Below are 20,860 nucleotides of genomic sequence, written 5' to 3' on the forward strand. Positions count from 1 at the left end.
GATAAACACAAGGAAGGTTCTTACAAAGGCTCTCCTTTCCAAAAGCCCCAACAGAGACAGTGATGGTGGGAGCCAGCAAAATCAACTGGCCTGCAGCATCCTGGGCCCTGAGCCTGGAGGAATCAGGGTGTGAAATCAGAGTGGTGATGATGTGATGGGGCTGCAGAGGCTGCCACCCCTGCCAGACCCTTCCCCTTCCCCTCCGTGCTGGGGGGTACCAAGGGGTGCACCTGCAGTGCCAGACCATCCCCCCAAAACCTCAGGAAAAGCCATGGAAATCTTTAATTGGCTGGGCTGGGAGACTGGATGAGGCTACATTCATTTAGACTAAACAACCCCCATTTCGTAGCAGGATCTGCAGTGGGTTTTGGCAGCATTATTGCAGAAATAAACTACTCCCTTGTGCTTTCTTGGAAGTGATGAACAGTGATGGCAGCAAACTGAGTAACCTCTTTAATGTGCAACAACCAGCACGTAAAATAACACGCACTTCATGGTCAGAGTCCAGTTTCAAATAGGAATTACACAGTGGATATGTTACACTGACAAGTATATAGTGGTTTCAACATTATTTCCTCAAAAGTAAAAATACACCACATTGGAATATCCCATACAAAATGTAGAATTTGCCCTAAAATAAAATTCTATCAAATCACTTAAAAAATTACAAAAGTAAAATGCATACAAACTCCAGTAAAACTGAACAGTCTTACAAGTCGAGGATAGTTTACAAAGATGCTCTCCAACATGTAAAACCCTCTTCCTTCTCCATATGTTCATGCAGTTCAAAAAAACCCCAACTGTTAGGTGTGTCCCATAATTAAAAGCTGTTTTGATGACCTTATCAAGTACTTCTTTCTAAAATGCACAGTGGAAGACATTAAATATGGTAGGGGAAAAAGAGATTTTAATCTAGCAAATATCATAGGCAGAGAAAAGAGATATGTTTGGAAAATGCATCATTGTCCCATGGGAGCAGGAGCTGATGGCAGGCTGCCCATGGGGACACCCTGCAGCCCTGCTGGGCTGGCTCAGCCCTGGTGAAGCAGAAAGGTCAGAGCAGAAAGAAGAGCTGTGGGCAGGGAGGGGGCAGGAAACACAGCTCTGGTTTATATTGCACGTTCAGGCTGTCCCTGCTGGGGAGGGACATGGAGCATCCCCCTCACCTGGCATGGGTGGGCACCCCAAGCCCCCGGCAGCCCTTCCCCAAACCTGCCCCACACAAACCTGCACATCCCCTCTGTGAAGAAAAACATGAGCTTGGCCTTGTGGTGGCTTTGACAAAGATGTGGACTAGGACTGGAGAAGTGGCCTCAGCCTGAAGGTAAAGAAAAAGGTTTTGCTGCTGGTATTGTCTTCATGTAGCAATGCAGAGTGAGTGCAGTGAGTCTGTCCAGATGCAACAAGAGGATAAATCACATGGAGGAAGCCACTGGGAGAGAGACCATGCAGAGAAAAGCTGTTATTGCAGAGAGCAAGTCCCACCTGCCTTCCCTGCTGCACCTTGGAGAACCAGCACCTCTACATCATGTGCCACCACCATGGCTGTCCCTGTCCCTGCAGCTCAAACCCCATCACAAACAGAAAATGAAGGTCAAAAACTCATCCTTGAGGAAGGAAAAAATGAGGCTCTGAAACAACTGGGCTGAAGTAGACACCCCTCCTGTGCAAACAGCCCAGGTGCCCAACATTCCCCCTCCTGGGCAGCCTGGCTCAGCCCTTCCCTTCTCCCTCTGTGCTGCAGTCCCTGCCCTCCACCAGGGCCTGAAGCTTCCCACGGTGCTGCTGGGCCTGAGCAGTGAAGAAACAGTGCTGGGTCTGTGGGGGGCATGAATTGATCCAAAAACATTGCAATCCCAAGTAATTGGCAGCAGCCAGCACATCTGTGCAAATATTTGTTTTTGCTTGTCAAAACTTTGGACAGAGTTACATTTCTTCCTTTATTTATTAGTTTCATCTGTCTTGAAACACAAACTGCAAAAATTGTGAGCAGATTGACATCTTCTTCTGACTTCACTGTGGCTGTGCCTGCTCTGGGGCAATGCTCTGCCAGCTGAAGTGACACTCCTGGAGGAAGTAAGGCAGATATTCCTGTGCCACCCACAACCCAGCTGGCAGCAGACACGGCTGCAGGGAAGTGAGATGGATCTGTGTTGATGGTGATGATTCCTGATCCCCTCAGGTGAAGCAGGGAACCTGGAGGCTGCCTGGCTGTCTCTGATGGAAAGGAGGCAGCAGCCACAAGGCAGCATTTCCCTCCTCTCCCCCCACAGCTGGAATGCTGGGACCCACGGAACGTGACAAAGTTCTTGTGTGTTTTGGCAGGGTTGGCATCTGCCCTTGCACAACTGTGCATCCCCACACAGAGCTCCTTGCACAGCCCACATCCCATGTGGTGCTTTAACAACCCTGAGAATGGCAGCACCACCATCAAATCCCAAATCAATACCCAGAACTGGTGTAGGTTTCCACACAGTGTAGCAGTTGTCTTGCCAAGTTATTACAATGGTCTGTACTTAGTATAAAAGGAACCTCCTCCAAACTAATGAAACATAAAAATGCCTTTGTCAGAGATACTTACTTAATTTGCAAGTGACCCAACAAAAGAAATGAACAATTAGAGCCCTGCTGTCACACCATTACAGAGCAGTTATATCCACCGTGCAAACTGTGTCATTCCCATTCATATTTCAGTCACTCCTGACAATTAAATCACATTTCCCTTTCTTGCAAGAGCCAACACATGCACATCAATCAGTGCAGCTTGTTTATGTTGCAGTGCAAGGCCATGCAGCCACTTGCTCAGTTTACTGCAGAACAAGCCCAGCATTAACATCCCTGTCACCACAAAATTTCAAATTGCACATGGACCTCACCAGTCCAGTGGAATATTTCGGTGCTGAAATGCCCCCTGGAACTGGGCACTTCTTGTTACTCAGTCCAACCTGGTGCTTTCCCCAAGTTACCACTACAAACACTGACAGAGTCTGGGGTTTTCCAGCCCACGCCAAGATTCAAGACATCCCACTCCCAGTCCTTTCAGCTCTGTCAGATGGTTGGGAATAACTGTGATTCTGTGAGCCTGAATACCTGACACACACAGTGCCCATCTGCTTGGCCTCTCCAGGTGTGGGAGCTAAAATCATAGGTTTCAGGTAAATTACAGGCTGCTTCTAACAGATTATCTGTTCATGATATGTGCAGAATCCTTTGGGTCTGCACTTTATTCCAACTGGCATGATTTAAAAAAAAAAAAATCTCTATTTTAATGTACATTAAGTACATGGTCAGCCAACCTCCTTTCCCTGTAAGATTGCTCTGGAAGCAAGGAAGCTCTTCTCCACACCTCTAGCTCAGGGGAGCAGGCAGCCCCGAGGGAGGGCAAAGGATGCCAGAGGAAGTTAATGGGTAACAGCAGTGACCAGAGACAGGAAGCAGTGCTGCAAGTGGAGCCTGCATTTTCTAATCCTGAGCCTCCCCATGAGCAGCATGGGAGCTTGCACAGCTCCAGAGCTCAGGAGAAGGAGAGCCAGCAGCACTGGAATCTAAACCAGGAGTGTCACTGAGCCAAACAAATGTCTGCAATGAACCATTAGGAGAGAGTGGTCACCACGGAGCAACCTTCCCAGCATTTCCAATACAAACCACAACACCATTACCTGTGTTAAGGGGCTCAGCACTGCTGGGGAAGAGGTTCTTCAGGGCTGGGAACTTACAGGCCACAAAGAGAAGAATATTCCAGGGCTTCTCAGGGCACCTTCCTCTGCTGGCAAGTCACAGGCCACATAGCAGCCAATGCTGTGACTGGTCCAATTTAGACAGACTTCAAACTTTAATTATTAAGAAAAGCATTAACTGTTTTGAGCCTATTCTGCACTACTCCTAATTGCATCTGCACTGCTAAGGGCTCTCCCTGTGCTTCAAACTCAAACTTCCAAAGAAGTGCAGGTAGCCTGGCAGCTTGGACTCTTGCTAAATCCAAAAAGGGTGGACCAGGCAGTAATGCTTATCCAAAAAATATTTCTATGGGTTGAGTTGTGTTACTGACATGAAATGGACTGCTCCTCCACAGAAGGGTGCTGCTATGGAGCACAGATGAGGATGAAGTGTTTTTCAGAGATCTCAGCAAGCACATTTAAAATCCTCATTTCCATCCTAAGCCAGGCTTGCTAATCTAATAAAATCCAAAACTTGAACACTGTGTGTGTAGAATGCAGCCATGTCCTGCACAACTTCAGGTAATTTGGGAGCAATCCTTTGAGACTTTCACGTGGGCAGATTTCCATCAGAGCTGCTGGGAACTCAGCTGGGTTGAGCCCTGACTGCAGAGTGCCTGTGAACCCCATGCAGGTTTCCAGCAGGGCCTGGCTGGGCTGCCCAGCCCTGCAGAAGGTCCCTGCTCCAGTGCAGAGGCACTGGTGGCTGTAACTCAGTCCAAGCTGCAGTGCCAGGCAGACACAGGGCACGGGCTCTGCGTGCCAAGGCTCTGGCAGTGAGGGGCTGCAGGGCTGGGGTCCGTGAGGAGCAGCTGGGAGCTCCCCCATGAGGGACAGAGCCAACCCAGCCAGGCTCCAAATGGAGCACTGGCACTGGCCAAGGCTGAACCCCCCAGCCACAGTGATAACACCTCTGGGATAACAGATTCAGAAGGGAAAAGAAGTTACTGCACAGCTGGAGAGAGGAGTAGCTCTGCAGGTAGCCAGGTCAGTGCAGAGGGAGGCCAGGAGCTGCTGCAGGCACTGGAGCAGATTCCCCTGCAGCCTGTGATGCACACCATGGTGAGGCAGCTGTGTCCCTGTGGCCCATGGGGAGCAGAGATCCACCTGCAGCCTGTGCAGAACCCCCTGCCACGCAGCTGGATGCCCAAAGGAGGCTGTGGGCAACCTGCTGGAGCAGACTCCTGGCAGGATGGAGAGAGGAGCCCAGGCTGGAGCAGGTTTGCTGGCAGGACTGTTCCCAAAGGTCTCTGCCCACAGTGGAGAAATTCATGGAGGATTGTCTCACCTGGGAGGGACCCCATGCTGGAGGAGGAGAAGAATGTGAGGAGCCCCCAGGGGATGAAATGTATGATGGTCTGACCACAGCCCCCACTCCCTGTCCCCCTGTGCTGCTGAGGGGAGGGGGGAGAGAAAACCACAAGTAAAGTTAAGCTTGGAAAGAAGGGAGGGATGGGGGAAAGGTGTTTTCAAGATTAGGGTTTATTTTACTTTATCCTACTGTGATATGATTGTTAGTAAACTAAACTAGTGTCCACGAGTTGAGTCTGTCTTGCCCAAGAGGGTCACTGGTGAGTGTTCCTACTTCAGCTCATGAGCTTTCCATTGTATTTTCTCTTCCCTGCCCAGCTGAGGAGGGCAAAGACAGAGTGGCTTTGCTGGGCACGTGGTGTCCACCCACAGTCAACTCACCACACAGAGAAACAGATACCAAAGCATCAGAGTCACAGTGAGCCATTCACTCTGACTCAGAAAAACAATCAACAGGGTTTAAAACAAGAGGTTCACTCTTCTCCCCTGACTATGGAGAGCTTGCATCTGGAAGCACTGACAAATATTTTGAATTGTTTGATGCCTTCTGGAACAAAGGAATAATAGGTTGTAGTCTAAGTATTGTGTAAAATGCTTCTCCATCTTAAAACAGTCAGGACAGTGAAAGGATTAGAAATCTCTGTCACTCAGGACAGCAATTTTAATCTTTATATAGCTACAGTAAATTGCAGAAACAGAGCTCTGAAGAGCCATCCCAGCTTGCAGTTCTGCCATGACAATACAACTCCAGACTCTTGGCAAACGATCCCTGGTTTCAGAGACAATAGGTAGCAGCAGCTACTGGATACTGAAACTAATCCAGGCACTAAAATGTAGTAAAAAGAAGCTGGACAGTTAACACTACTCATCTGAAAAGTAAGGGATGATGCCAGTGGATCTGAATGTGCTGGTTGGACTGATTTAATTTTCCCTATGCAGGTTAGCTCCACTGCCACAAAGAACCTGCTTCAAGACAGGAAAGACTATTTAGAGCTGATACAGGCAATGAGCTAAAACCATTTTCAGTTACTACAGTAAGTACATCAATTGCTCTGAAAACATAAAAGCAGGGAACAGCTTGTTTTATTTTACTGCACAGATACACTCCTGAGTTAAGTCTTAGAGGTGTATTCTCTCTGCAAAAGGAGAGCAGGCAGAAGGAACAGATCCGTGTCTGAAAGGTAGTTCTGGGTTTATTTGAGCGAGCTTACCGTGTTGGTGTTGCCCCAGGAGTAAAGAGCCCCACACAGGAGCAGAGGGTGCTTGATTCAACTTCTAGAAATGCAGAGCCTCCTCCAACACATGCACCCACCCCCTGCCACAGAACTGCCAGGACAGGAAACCATTCCCTGAAAAGAATCCCTGTCACACAAGGCATTCCCACTCACGGCAGTGACTGGCTTGGTTACAAACAAGGGCACATCACCTTCCCCAGACAGGATCACCTGGAGTAAACCTAGGGAAACACATACCCTTGCACAACTTATATATATATATGTATCTCTTATATATATAAGTTTTATTTGTGTACACATTGATATAAATATGCACGCCCCCATACACACAAACACACCCCCGTAACACAAAGCACAGAACACACACACACACACACACAGAGAAATATTTTAAATGACGCTGAACTGAAATCTAAGAATATAATTAACAAATCATTAGCAGGTTTAAAAATTGAGTTAAAAAACTATTCAAAGTGTCTTTAATATTTACGTTCAAGTAAGGGCCAGAATGACCACAGATTAGTACTGATAAAAAGAGCTGGCATCAATTTCCATATCATGCCAGTTACTCATTGTCAAAATCATTGTCATTTCGCCATCAATGCACCTCCTCAACTAGAAGGGTTTTTTTAGGAAACTGTGATTTCTCCAGACTTGGGTTACAAGCAATATTGTTTAGGCACCCTCAGTCATAAACTAATCCTAAACCCACACACCTTAGAGTATCAGGAGAGAACTAGCAGGATTCAGACATCCACACCCACAGTATTCAGTGGCACAAACAGTAAAAAAGGCAGTACTGGAGATGGAGGATGGAAAGGTGACACAGTGGTGGCCTTTAGAACAGCAACATTTACCTAGAGTGACACTCCAGTACACCACAGAAGCTCCATATTCAGGAGATACAGAACCATGGTGGCATTTCAGAGACGACTGTGGGTGCGGGTTGGGATTCAGTGGCAGCTAAAGCTATTCTTTACTTGTGCTCCAGGGTGGTAACATACACCTCTAATAACACTGCAAGGATTATTTGCAGGGGTATTTAGGTATTATTTGGGGTATTTAGTATGGCTAAAAACCCTGGTACCAGTGTCTTATATCAGAACCCACTTTATTAGAATGTAAATGTAGTGTACAAGCACCAAATCATTTTAGCTTAAAATGTTTAATGAACATTCAACATATAAATGACTAGTGATTTTAAAGAGATCTTGAAAAGATTTTTGTTTTCTTTTCTTATTTTTTTTTCCTTTTGTTAAGATTATTCCCTATTTTCATTCTGATAGAAGACTCTGAAGATTACTGGTACCCTGGTGTGTATAACCGTGAGTCAGCACACAGGCACACACACACAACATACACCTCACTGCTACATCAACAGCCTCTTCAACAGAGAGCCCCAGCCCTGCACAGGGACCTGGACAGCAGAGAGATTCTCTTTGTGCATTTTGGTGTCACCATCACCACTCCAGTTCCACATTTATGGCAAATCAAGATGGTCTTGAACGTAAGAACGACCCATCCCTCATCCTCTCTAAATAAAGCCACAATTAAGTCTTGAAATTTCTTTGTTTTTCTGCTGTTCAGCTGTGCAAATCCAGGCAGATGTGCAGACTGCAAAGCCAACTTCCAGTCTCTTCCAAGCCCTCACCAGTGCAGGGTGATCACACGGAGACGACAACGTCGAGATAGAGTCTGTCGTAGGACTCGCGGAAGCACAGGATGAGGAGCAGGCTGAGCAGACACGACCCTGGCAGGCACCAGTTGAACCAGGAAAACTCTGTAAAGCAGAACAGAGACCCAGCCTCAGTTATCAAACATGTTCTGTGTTTAAAGCAACCAAAACTTGGACTGATGGCAGGTTTGAAGGAAATCACTGTGTTCTGACGAAGTCCTGACAGCTCCCAGTTGATCAATCCATGGTTAACTTGGTCTGTGAGCCTTCTCCATGGACACCTTAAGTTAGAGATATTTATAACCAATCCTCCACCTAATGTAAATCCTCCTTATTCAACCTGCCAATGAAGAGAATGGGGGAAAAAAAAATAAAATCTATCATTGCTAATGGAGAATAAACCACTTCCAAAGACTCTGCTCATTAGTCCCTTGATTTCCATGGATTGAGAACTAAAATTAAAAGCATAGGGAGAAACTGGGTTTGATTTTGAATCAAACCTGCTACATTGTATAAGGAGGGAAAACCAATTCCTCAGAAGAAACTTGTGCATAATGGGATCAATTCAATTTAAAAGTCATTGCAAAAAACCAGGTCCTTGGAAGCCTCTTTTCAGCTGTTTGATGTAACGTACTGCTCTTAAAAGTCTGTGTTCTGTACTCAAAAAATCCTATCATCTTATATTTGACTAATAATTAGCAGTTTGGTTCACATTTTTTTTAAACAACAAATTGTTTCTTTCTACATGTGTCAATTTACTAAAGAAACATTCATTTAACTGGATAGTGTTTTGCTCATTTTTTGCAAATTTTCAATTATTATTACTATTATTATTTTTTTTCCTTATTATTATTTAATTTTACAGAATCTAAACTCTCCCTCCAGGAGAGTTAATCAAATCTGAGTTAATCAAAATCAAGGCCTCATCACTGCTACTTTCTTAAATCTGCAATTTATATTGCTGAAAGAAAAAGCATGATTTGTTTTAAACAAGGTGAATGATAACAATCAGAAGGCCTGAAAAATCAACCTTCCAAAACCAGTAACTTTCAACAAAATTCTCCCTGATCCACCAAAAACCCTTATGGATTTGTTTAGGCAGTATCATTATTAAAAACATAGTAAAAATTTCCTAGGCTTGGAGAGGACTTATGCGATGCCAGAAGTCAACAGGCAAATGCTTTGCTATTATTTTCCTTACAACATCCCTCCTTAATTGGATTAAACAGATTTTAACTCAAATATCCTAAAAGATGAAATTTAACTTGGGAATACTTCATGTCTTTTTTGATCTAGAATTTGTGCCAGCACTGGCGATGCAGGGAATGCAGCAATCGTGTGAAAGGTCATTTTCCTTTTGTTTTTCCCTTGGAAATCCCTGCAGAAAAGGCAAAGGAAACCTTATCCAGAGGCTGCAGCTTTGGGGCACAGCACTAGCAGCAAGGCTGAGCTTTAGGGAGGTTTACATCCCCACTCTGCTAGCTGAACCAAAATCTTCAGTGCACTGGAAAGCTTCCAGGGTTTGGGTCCTTCACAGCATTTGAAATATCAGTACAAGGAGAAAAAGAGAAATTGGAATGAAAACTACTGAAAGATTATTTGGCTAAAAGGAAAGACCAAGGGAACATGATGAATTTGACTGAGTTCTGGTTTATCTGTAAGCTTCTTAAATGCCATTACAGGATGTATTTGAATCAAATGAAAGCAAATGATTAAGATCATTATCTACCTTCTAACGGATTTTTTTAATCAGAGGAGCCAATAGCACCCCTGGCACTGATCCCCCTCAGTGACCACACACTCTCTCATACTTTCTATCAAAGAATGGATTTTCCTAAGAACAAATTACTTTATTTTCTTTCCTTTTGAAGAAATAGGGAAAATATTTTAAGTGTATGGGTATACCAATTTCAGGTTTATCCTAACCTGCATTTACTGGTATCTCGTAGGGAAAGAAATATGAGAGATAAAAAATGGCTCCAAATACTCTATTTATGGGGGAATGAGTCCACTGTGTTGTAAGTTTTTCATCAGAAGTGAGACACCATATCCCCATCCTCATTTATTATGTAATGCCAAACACTGAAAAAATTCTCTGAACATTCTGTGTCATCTTTCCAGTTCAGGTACAGATGTCAGAAACAACAGTATGTGTGAACAGAGTTCACACCAATTAATATCAAAAGTATACTTTAAAATGTAAAGACTAGCTCTCACACCACCCCAAGGCTAGTCCAGATGGCATTCAGATTTTACAATGACACAGTTCAGCATCAGTATTAAAAAATTAAATAATTTCTCTCCATTTGTGTTTGCAGACCACAGTTTGGAACAAGGTTGTCATCCTGCTTGCAATTTCCTGGCAGAAAGACAAGCCATGCTGAAAATCTGCCCCAGGTTGAAACCTTGATAATTTATAGCAGAATTCAATCTGAAATTTGTCACTCTCCTCTTAGTTATAAAATTCAACATCTTAAGAAGTAATAATACATAAAAGCTCACATTTTCTAATGGTTTACAAATATTACACCGTGAAGCAAATGTTTACCATAATGACAAAATACAAAGAAAAAATCTGTGTCTTTGAAAACCATTAATAAAGACTTCCCTTTGAAAGCAAGCTGGGTTCTTATTTTACAGCTTGGAGTAATAATATGTATTATAGTCTACAAAACAGCAAGTTTTAAGTTATGATTATGAGTTAGGAGGAAGCAAATAATACTTGAGAGACGAGGAAGTCTGAATGAATTGACAAAAACCTGAAGTGAAATCCTGTTGAGCTGGAATAGGCCACAGGATTTCCCACAGGAATGTCTGTTCTGTCTTTGGGCAGTGGGACCTCTGACCCACTGAACAGAGCTGGTTTTAAATGGGGCATTTCTGCTCTGCCCCTCCTGGGCAATACAGCTCTACCCAAGAGCATGAGATGGGGTGAGCTTTACTGTGGTTCTCACCACCCACAGGTACAAACGTTATTAATGGTCACATTACCCAGGCCTTTATAAAATTAGATGACAGTGTGTACCTTGGTGGTTTCTGCCTACAGCAGATTCAAGTAGAATTACCCTGCATCTAAGAAATTTTGTTTTTATAAGCATGCATATAGAAAAGAATGATTAAAATTCTCCTTCCTTGCTGCCCTTGCTTGGATTCAAACATTTGGTTATTAAGAGAAATTGTACGTGCAAATCCCTCCTTTTACTGACAAAGGTATGCCCTTAAGGAGTATTAAAGTTTTCAAGTGCCTTATATTTCTTACCTGTATGGTAAAATGTGAGGAAAAACAAAAGCACTCCCATGAACACATTGCTCAAAAAGGTGACAACTCCACAGCTTATTCCTTCTGGAACAGGGTAGACTGTCTCCACAAAGAGCTCAAAGAATATTGGTACGCTGCTGTTGAGGAATATGCCCAGCAAAATGCAGGATGTGTACAGTGTAGCTACAATGGAAACAAAATCAGTTATTAATTTCATGCTGGTGTTTTCCCCTCCTATTCAGAGCTGCCAAGAATACTAATATTTGAATAACCAAAAAATGCACAATCTTATTTTTATCCTCTGTGCATCAAAAAGAACATCACATCCCACTAACTTTAGGAAGAATGCATGCATTGATATGTGGAAAAAAAATCAGAAATATTGATTGATTTATTTACCTATTTATTTAAACAGAATGCATGAAGATATATTCAGTGATTTGGACTTCACTTGTAAGTAAAACAAACAACAAAATTATGAATGCAAAGCATCACCTACAGTTTAATTTACCTCTGAAACAAACAGAAAATATTGTCCTAGACACAATTAGGACAGGGAGCAATTAATGCACCGAATTGGAAATGGACATGGATTAACCTTTTGACTTAGCTCTAAAGGTCAAAACTAATTTTGCTTCCATTTTACAAATAAATACTAATGATCTACCAGCTATCAAGACATTAGTATTCAGCACAGCCTGAGCTGCAACACGTTGAATCCCTTCTGGCTTCAAAAGGAAATGAAGGGCACCCAGCTCCTGACAGGAAAGGGACAGATTTGATAATGCAGATTATTTGCTGCTGCACAACAAATTGTTTTTCTTGGACAAACCAACAGAAAAATGTGACATCTCTTCAGCAACCTCAACTATTTTGTTCTACAATTTCTGCCAAATACTTCACAGTACTTAATACAGAAGCTTAAGATGCTTGTATTATCATTTAAGAAACTTATTATAGTTATTTCTGGACTACAAAAAAAAGAAAAAAAACAAACCAAAAAGCCAAACACAAAACTTCACAAAAATTTAGTATCTATTTAGAAATTCAAGTAAGTCTTGGACAGAGAAGATTTCCTGACTTGCAACCTCAATAACCTGAGGTTACTGACCAAGTAAAAAGAAGAAGGAAATTATGAGAAGGCTTTAAATAACCAGAAAACTCTGGAATAATTTCTGAGGCTCCCACCAAAATACTAAGAAAACCTAAAGAAAAATATTTCAAATACAAAAGTGTTATGAAGTCAGAGGTGAATTATTTATAGTGTCCTTTCACTGCAGTGAAAAGATTCTATGGTACAAAACCCTTAGAATTTTTTTCATATAAATATATATATATGTGTACATATTTCAGTTTAATTTACACTCTTTTGTCTTAGAAAGGGAAAACCAGTTCTACTTCATCTTTTGTTAAGCACTGCTCAAGCTTTCTACTGAGAAACTGTCGGGAAGCAGGAAATGTTCAGCTTAAAAAAAATTTTAAAACAGCTTCTTAAAATATAAAAAATCATGGAAAAGAAATAAAGGGATTAGGAAGCAGAAAGGGCTGTTTATTACATCCTCTTTTTCATGTGGTTTGCTTCCAAGGCACAAGAACATTTCTTTTTCAACAGAGGACTTGTCGAGACAGGAAAAAGGAGGGAGAGGTGGCCCCACTTCTTTGAATATACCACAGTACTCTGAGCTGTTAAGAAAAACAAACAAACACATGCAAAACCAAACAAAACCAATTCTTCAAAAAAACCATGGTAGCTTTTCCTATTCTTGAATTCTCCTGTCATAAACTGCAGAATAAATCAAAGAAATTGATGCAAGATATGTCCAGGAGTCATCAGAGAGGAAAGAAAAACCCCACACAGTATTAGGATGTTCTTCCTAATGCACTCCTCTAGCTAACACTGGAGACCTGATTCCCTAGTTATAAGATCCATAGATTTTTGCTGCAAGTCCTCACCAGTATTAAAGTTTCATGAACCACTCTTTGAACTCCCATTTACCTCAAACACTGCTGCATATTGCTCTAAATCTTTCTAACTGCTGTCAGGTGTAGCCAGAATATCCAATCACACTCAGTGGTTGGAAATTTTTGCATTGGCTTGAGAGACCAACACATAAATGAAATAGAGGAATCTCTTAAGACAAATGAACATTTGCTCCTTATTACTACATTCAGTTGAAGATGTCTATAGATAGACTTGTAACTTCTAGAGAACATTTTCAGAACCTCTCCCAAAGAAGAGAAGGTGGCACCCAGCTGTAATTCTGTATCAGAAACTCAAACAGTGGAAATAGTTGAGAAGCTGCTGAAAGCCCCAACAGCACCACTGAAAGTGGAGCACTGAACACACTGTCAGAAGCAACACCTCTGCAAGAAGGCTGAAACATCTTCCAGAAGGAGCAACAGCCAGGAAAAGGGAACTCATACCTCTGAACAGAGACAATGTCTAGACATATAATTTCCAGAAACATAGAGTCACTGAGATGAAAGCAAAAATTAGCAGCCATTTAAAGACTTCAGATTTTGTTTAATACAGTAGGTGCCAAGGTTTCCATAATATGAGAAGAAGCCTTCAAACTAGATTTGCTCGTTTAAAATATGCCAGTTGAATTACATCATTGCTCACCACTCACTGCAAGGTATTAAGATGATCAGACCACAAGTGACCAAGGGCAGTAACTCTGTACCTTAGAAAGAGCACCCTCAAATTTCTTGTCAGGACTCTCACAGGAACACACCCACTGGCACACAGCTCACACTTCCACACTGAGAGGAGCAAAGCAGCTTTGGCATCACCCTTTGGCTGCCCCAAAGTATTGCCTGCCTTGTGTGTGCACACCAAGAACTGCCAGCTGAATACCAACGACAGTGCCTCAGCTGAGATCACAGCTAGTACTGAGAAAACAAGGTCTGTGGAGAAGTACAGGTACACACACCTTTGGAATTAATAAGCAGAAATGTCACAGCAAAAGGACAGACAGAATACAGCATCTAGTAGGTGCCAATTTAAATTCTAACATCTAATGGAAATGATAGCTTTTAACTGGGAAACCACAAAAAGAAGCTCTGAAAATGAGGAAGATGTGCACATCTGAAAGCTTTCTTTAAATGGTACTTATTGTCGTGATGGGAAACTGCTTTTTATCTCATGCATCTGTAAATCAGCCAGGGTTATCCTGAGTGCTACAGAAAGCTTATTCCACTAATTTGGCAACTGAGTCACAAATCCAACTGGTCGTTGACAGCAACTCAAAGATAAGATACACACAGTTCTAGAAAAGTAAGTCCCAGAAACAAGTAAATCAGAGTTCAGAAGTGGTTTTTTTTTTTATTTCACACACTAAAGAGTGTATCTCATATTCCAGCTCGTGGGTGACAGGACAGCAGGGAGATACCACCTATTAACAGGGACCATTTGCTTTCCATCACAGAGACCTTGTGCTGAACGAACACAATTACCATGATTTTATACTGCAGAGGAACAGCTGCTCAAGTTACAGCAAATGTTCTTTCAATTAAGACAATCTTAATGACAGTCCTTGGAAATGAATATCAGGATCTGAAAGCACTGACAAAAGAAAAAAAAAAAAAGAGATGATTCACCAAGAAGCTAACATTATGTCCTAAAGAAAAATGGAGAAATAATACACACTTCTCCAGCGTATGCCTATCCAAGTAACTTGGATAGGCATAGACTGGAGAAGTGTGTCATGCTACTACTATTAAAAAAAATCACTTTTTGTTACGAAAAGGAATCAATTAATTGCCGATGAAGTTCTGTGCAAGGTTGTGTATCCAAGACAAGGGCAGCTATGGACATCAACAATGGAACTGGGCTAGGTTTCTTAAAACATGTTATTAATTGAAATAGTTTAAAAGATGTTTGTGTGCATTAAACAGCTATTTCTCAGGTCGACCACTGCAAAAAGATCAGCAAAGGCAAAAACCCCATCCACAGCACAGCTGTTTCAGAGAACTGGCAGGAGCTGCTGCAGCAGGAGGCTCAAGCCATGTTTCATCATGTCATGTTCATGCTTGAGGTATGAGGTAACCCTTGCTAGTCCCTCAGCACTCTTTCTGCTGGCCAGGAAGGACGCAAGGAATGAAATGTGCCTTGATAATAGCAGTAGAGATGTTACCAGTTAGATGACTTGGGACTGATGGTGATACAGTGGCTTAGCAGAAAGAGGAGAAATAGAGCCAAGAAGGAAGGTTCCTGACTGGCTTATCTCCTACAGGCCTTGAGCTACTGGATGGCAAATACATGCCCACATCCCAGAAAGAGACTGTCTCTTCTCCCAGCCACAAACTGTGGCAAAGGCTTTCTACCAATTAAAAAAAAAGGTGGGGGGAAAGTTAGGAATTCAAACAGGGAAGTGATTTAAATGACAGCTTTCACTTGGTGTCCTCAGATGAGCTTGCAATGTAGCAGAAGGAGACTCAACTATCTCTGACATACAAACAACTTTCCAGAATTTTCTAGGATGTTCTGCAACATGTTTAGCAATCTACTCTTAAATTATACCATCACTAAATGTATAAATACAGAGCTGATCCAAACCCAAATGAAATTGATGGAAGGACCTCAGCTGATGTGATTAGTTCATATCAACCATTGGCACATGTATCTTGGCTGATTTTTAACAAAGAACATGAAGCATTACCATTTCTTAAAAAAACCAGTTTTCAGATAAATTTACATGGGAAATGCTGTATCAATGCAAGCAAGTGGTACAGTATCTCCTTCCTAAGTCCTCTGCCAGAATCTCTTGAACTCTGTGCATTTTGTAACAGTTCTTTTTTGAGACACACTCAGCCAAAACTCACACAAATTTTATAGAGATAAACAGGAGAGTAAATACAATGGAATATATTCTCTTGGAAGTAGCACACGATTTAAAGCAAAACCTGTGGAGATCTAGGGCACTTTGTCAGTGCCCATTATAACTGTATTCCAAACATCAAAGTGAAAGGATGATGCCTCATGTGGATGCAAGCTTTGTTGACTTCAGTGCTTCAGTATCCCCATGACCAATTTGAACAATTCAAGTTAGTTCCTGCCAAAATCTAAAGTCCATTAAAGTAGAATGAAACTTCCCTATAATCTAACTCTTGCTACTGGCCATGGTAAGAAAAGTCATGGAAGAAGTAACCCTTAATTTTTCCATGAGAAATGTGACTCCCTTAAGGTAAGACAGTAAATTTTACTGTAATTCACTTAGGGGAATGAAAAAACACAATAGAAGAAAGATGTCTCTGTAGTGCACATTTATAACATCAATGTTTCACTGCCTGGATTTCCATTCCAGCACGCACTGATCAAATTACTATCTCATGATATAGTTTTGAAAGTAACCAAAAATCTGATCAAATTTGATTTGTTCTACATTCTTCTCATGAGAAAAGCAAGTGGAACTTGCTTTGAAAGCAGAGCATTTGGTTTGGAGAACTAAGAAGTGAAAAAATTACTGAGTATGCCTCAAGAAATGAAAGAGAAGGCTGGAAATTACACAATATTTGAGGCTTGCTATTGATGGATATTTAAAGAGCCCAGATTCATAGATACTCATCTCTGAAATGCTCCTCCCAAATTTCAAGCACTGTATACTATTAAACACTGTTTTTTAAAGAAAATAACCCCCTAAATTAGTTCTTGTTCAAGCACTCTTCTATTTGTGAAGTTAAAGAAGCTGTCAGCAAAACAAAGGTCATTTCCATCTTATGAGTGAGAAAAGCACAGCAGGAGTTGGGGTAATGACTTGTCCAAACCCCTAAGCAGGTTAATGTTTTCAGGCCACTGTTTTATTCTCTGGGTTCCCCTGCCTTACACTTACCAAGCACATCTTAGAAATTAAACTGAAATAATAAACCTATCAGTATTATTAACACCTTTCTTTTTCTGTGCTTTGTAGATGAGGACAGAGAGACAGATGTGTTTACAATGTTCAATCTGTTGAACCTGAAAATAAAAGTGTGGGCTGCTTAACCTAAATACAGTCATCAGCTTATGGAGTTGCCACTGTATTCGGTGTCTGCTATGCAGAACTAGAAAAGATTTTGTAAAGCAAACTTCTGCTGAATGTGCTCATAAATATTAGAATATTCCTGATATGCTACACTGAAAACATTCAATCTGAGCTGCAAGCAACTAGTGTTGCATATCAATTTTTGGAAAATGCTAGTATTTGTATCCAGAGATCCTACCAGCAATACAAAGTGGCAAGATACTGAAACTGGCAATACAATGGCTTACGCAATTATTTTGGGTCGAAGTATCCCATTGTACATAAATTCACATAATGAAGTTCAATACAAAGCAAACTAACAATGAACTTGGCAAAGACAAACAGATCAGCAGCTGCACTGAGAATTCAATGGAGAAAACTATTTTAATGCTCTATGTGTACATAAAATTGTCTTTGAAACTGAAATGCAAATAATATACATTAAAATTAAAATTTCTTAAAATAAAATTCAGGCTTGCCTAAAATATAAACCAATTCCAGAATCAAGGTTTTTGGAGAGCTGTGATTAGCTGATGAGAGGTGTTTTAGACAGATGATATAGTAGCTGGCACTGTATCATTATTGCCTTGCTTTCTTTTTTCCCAACACTGGCTGTTATGGTTGATATATACAACTATGACTACACTTTTTATAAAGTCTTTTGGAGTTACATTAAGAAGTCAGCAAATGACACAAAACTTCATCCTCCATGGGAGGAGGAAAAATGGAGTGTATTATGCAAATACGAAGCAATGCAAGCATTACTCAACACAAACAATCCTAAACAGTATAATTTAAAATCACAAATGCAGTCATTGATTTTTAATAACTGCATTAAAGGTCTCCACTCTAAGTAATTACATTTTGTAGGAAATATCTGTGCCTATTTAAAAGGAATTAGGAGAATATTATACAAACAAGGTGAGGAAAATGTATTTTGCTATGACCATTTTTTCAAATACCTTCCCTCCCCCAGTATTTAAACCAGACGTTACTAAAACTGCCACAAAGAACACCAATTAAAAGAGGATTTAGGTTTGCTTGTATTTTAAAAACAAATATTTTGAGATTTTTTTTTTTTTAGGGTGAATAATTGGCCAAACTCTCTCATCTTTTTTATGCTTCCATAAAAACACATCCATCTACTGCTTGCTCTGAGCCCAGGTGGGAGACAAGCAAGAGGGTTTTCAGAAGAGGGAGATGAGCTTATGTCACCCAATATTCACATGCTAAAGGAAGAGACTGGGTTTGGACCTGGGGAAACCCCTGTCAGGGTCTGCCTATAGATGCAAACTTTATTCATGGATCAAGCAGCTGTTAGGTGAGATACAGCAGCCAATGATGATGTCACCTGACCAGCCTTCATCTCTGTGGTGAAGCCTGCCTTAACACCTGGGCCAGTACAAAAGCTCCTACAAGGTGTCTTGTCTCCTCCCTGAAATGACTGTTTTGTCCTGTGGAAGAGCTGCCTTTTAACTGTACCAGCAATCCTTCAGATCATGTGGCTCTTTCAGCAGTTCCCAGGTATTGCTGAAGATGGAAACACCTGTGGCTTTGTAGGGCAAAGCCTGACTTGTTCAAGAGACCAACACTTGCCAAGAGAGGAGGGGGAAGTCCCTCCCAAAACAGGAGCTACATGGTTGGAAGGGAAAACCTCTTTGGAAGATCAAATGCACACCCCCACAAATTTTCATGTCAGTTTTGAACCCTGCTTGCTCTGCCTCAGCATTTGAAGAAGGCTGAAAGTGTGGAGTGAGATCCATCACTGGCTCTGTAGCACTGCCAAGCCCAACACTTGTGCTCTTTGCCACAGGACAAGTGGAAGTGGAGGAGCCTATGAACCTTCTGGCAACATCAAAACCTGTCTTGAATAACACAACCCCTGCTTTACAGCAGGTGTCCAGTGCTGCCTGCAAAGTGGCTCTGTAATAAAAAGTATTTTATGGACCTTTTCTGGAAAAAAAGAAAAAAAAAAAAACCAAAGAAAAGAAAGAGGGAAAAAAGAGAACACCAGATGAAAAAAAAAAATCAACCAAAAAAATTTTAAAATGATGAATGAGGGAAAAGCCCCACAATGATGTCTGCTTTTGTTCTGCACATCTTCAAGCTCTACAAAACACACAGAGAATAACCACTTGGCAGTCCACTGTCAACACTTGCCCACTGATATGCAGAGTGACTTCCACCTGTACCAGCTACCACTAATCACTTCCAAAAGCTGCCAGCCCACACTGCCAGCCCACAGCCTGCATTTGACCTCCTAGATTTGTACTCCAATACACTCTACATCTCAAACTTTTAATTAAAAGGAGAGGAATAACAAGAAGTTCATCCAAATCAATTCAAATGTACCGTTTCTCCCAATTACTGTGAATGCAGAGGTCATCATCATGTTGCATCATTACACTGAGGAATAATCTAGCATGAAGTCCTATAAATTAGCTTAAATAGCTTGTGTGTTTTCATCCATAACAGCATATTTCATAAAGATATAGCACTGCTTTTCTGTGTACAAGGAACTAAATTGAACAGGCACATTGCATCTATTTTTTAAGAACTTTAATGAGAAAAGCCTGATATGAACCTTCCCCCACCGCATATCTATGAGATTTAAACAGAAGAAAAAAGAGATCTGATTTTCTGGCTGCACATTAGACTCTGATGCTTTAGACTGCCTTTTTTTTTTTTTTTTTTTGAGGAATGCAGCACATTCCTGGCACTTCTATTCAAAACAAGCTTATGTTTTAAAGAAAATGGTTCAGTATTTACAGGGGCATACATAAGAAAAGCACTGACAGAAAAATCTGATCTATAATTACAACTTATATCTAAGGAATCATCCATTTTAAGATAAATGGTATTTGCATGAAAAGTACAACCCAATCCCTGTATTTGAATCCAGGGATGCTAGTTTAGGAGACTATATATCAAACCTCAAACACCCTACCTACTTTAGTGTCCTGACTGCGGATGACCTTTCCAAAAAAAACCCAGCACAATGAACTACATGCTATAAAAAATAAGAATTCTTATAGAACCTATGTTGCATGCTGAATTCTTTCCAAAAAAACCAATAAAATAAACTCAGAGAGAGCTCCATCAGTTTTGTTTTGGAACACTGGTGAGTACGTACGTAATGACTTTCCCCTTTTGAAACGTTTCTGCTTCATTCTTATGCATAGACTTGAAGGGTCATTTATGTGTTTGGTTTGTTGCATCAATTCAGAGGATAGAGTTACTGTAAAAATTTACATTACTGCAGGCTTGTAGTGATGAAGCAGGCAAGCATGAGAAAAAAGCTTTTATTGCTTTTATTTTAGATTTGATGGAAATGTGTAGTCATTTAGTATGACAACAGCCATCATGAAATTTGATTTATTTATTGATTAAATTATGTTTTATTTAAGCAGAATTTTTGAAAGCATTGAAATTTCAAGATAAAGCACAAATCTGACCTATCTATCCAGATGGTGTTGCTCCTGAATTGATCATGTATTTCAATTTGCTGTACCCACTTTAGTTTATAGTTGTGACATTTGCAGTGCACCAAGGACACTTACTGAAACTCAAACTTAATTTGAGTAAAACACTACTCTGTATACTACTCTCCCCACCAAACTCTTTTATTAAAAATAGGCAAAAAAAGTTTTCATTTCTCCTAG

General features: G+C 41.1%; 1 protein-coding gene across 1 annotated transcript in view; it reads right to left on the reverse strand.

Annotated features, from left to right (window-relative positions):
- Positions 1–430: 430 nt before the first annotated feature.
- SLC49A4 (solute carrier family 49 member 4) overlaps positions 431–20,860 on the reverse strand; it is a 71,552-nt gene continuing 51,122 nt past the window's right edge. The window contains exons 8-9 of the mRNA XM_059852730.1: positions 11,197–11,379; positions 431–8,042 (exon numbers count right to left, since the gene is read on the reverse strand). Coding sequence (XP_059708713.1) covers positions 7,927–8,042; positions 11,197–11,379 — 299 coding nt within the window. The 3' untranslated portion in view covers positions 431–7,926. The remainder of the gene's footprint in view (positions 8,043–11,196; positions 11,380–20,860) is intronic.

Source organism: Haemorhous mexicanus, chromosome 8 (assembly GCF_027477595.1).
Source record: "Haemorhous mexicanus isolate bHaeMex1 chromosome 8, bHaeMex1.pri, whole genome shotgun sequence".
NCBI lineage: Eukaryota > Metazoa > Chordata > Aves > Passeriformes > Fringillidae > Haemorhous > Haemorhous mexicanus.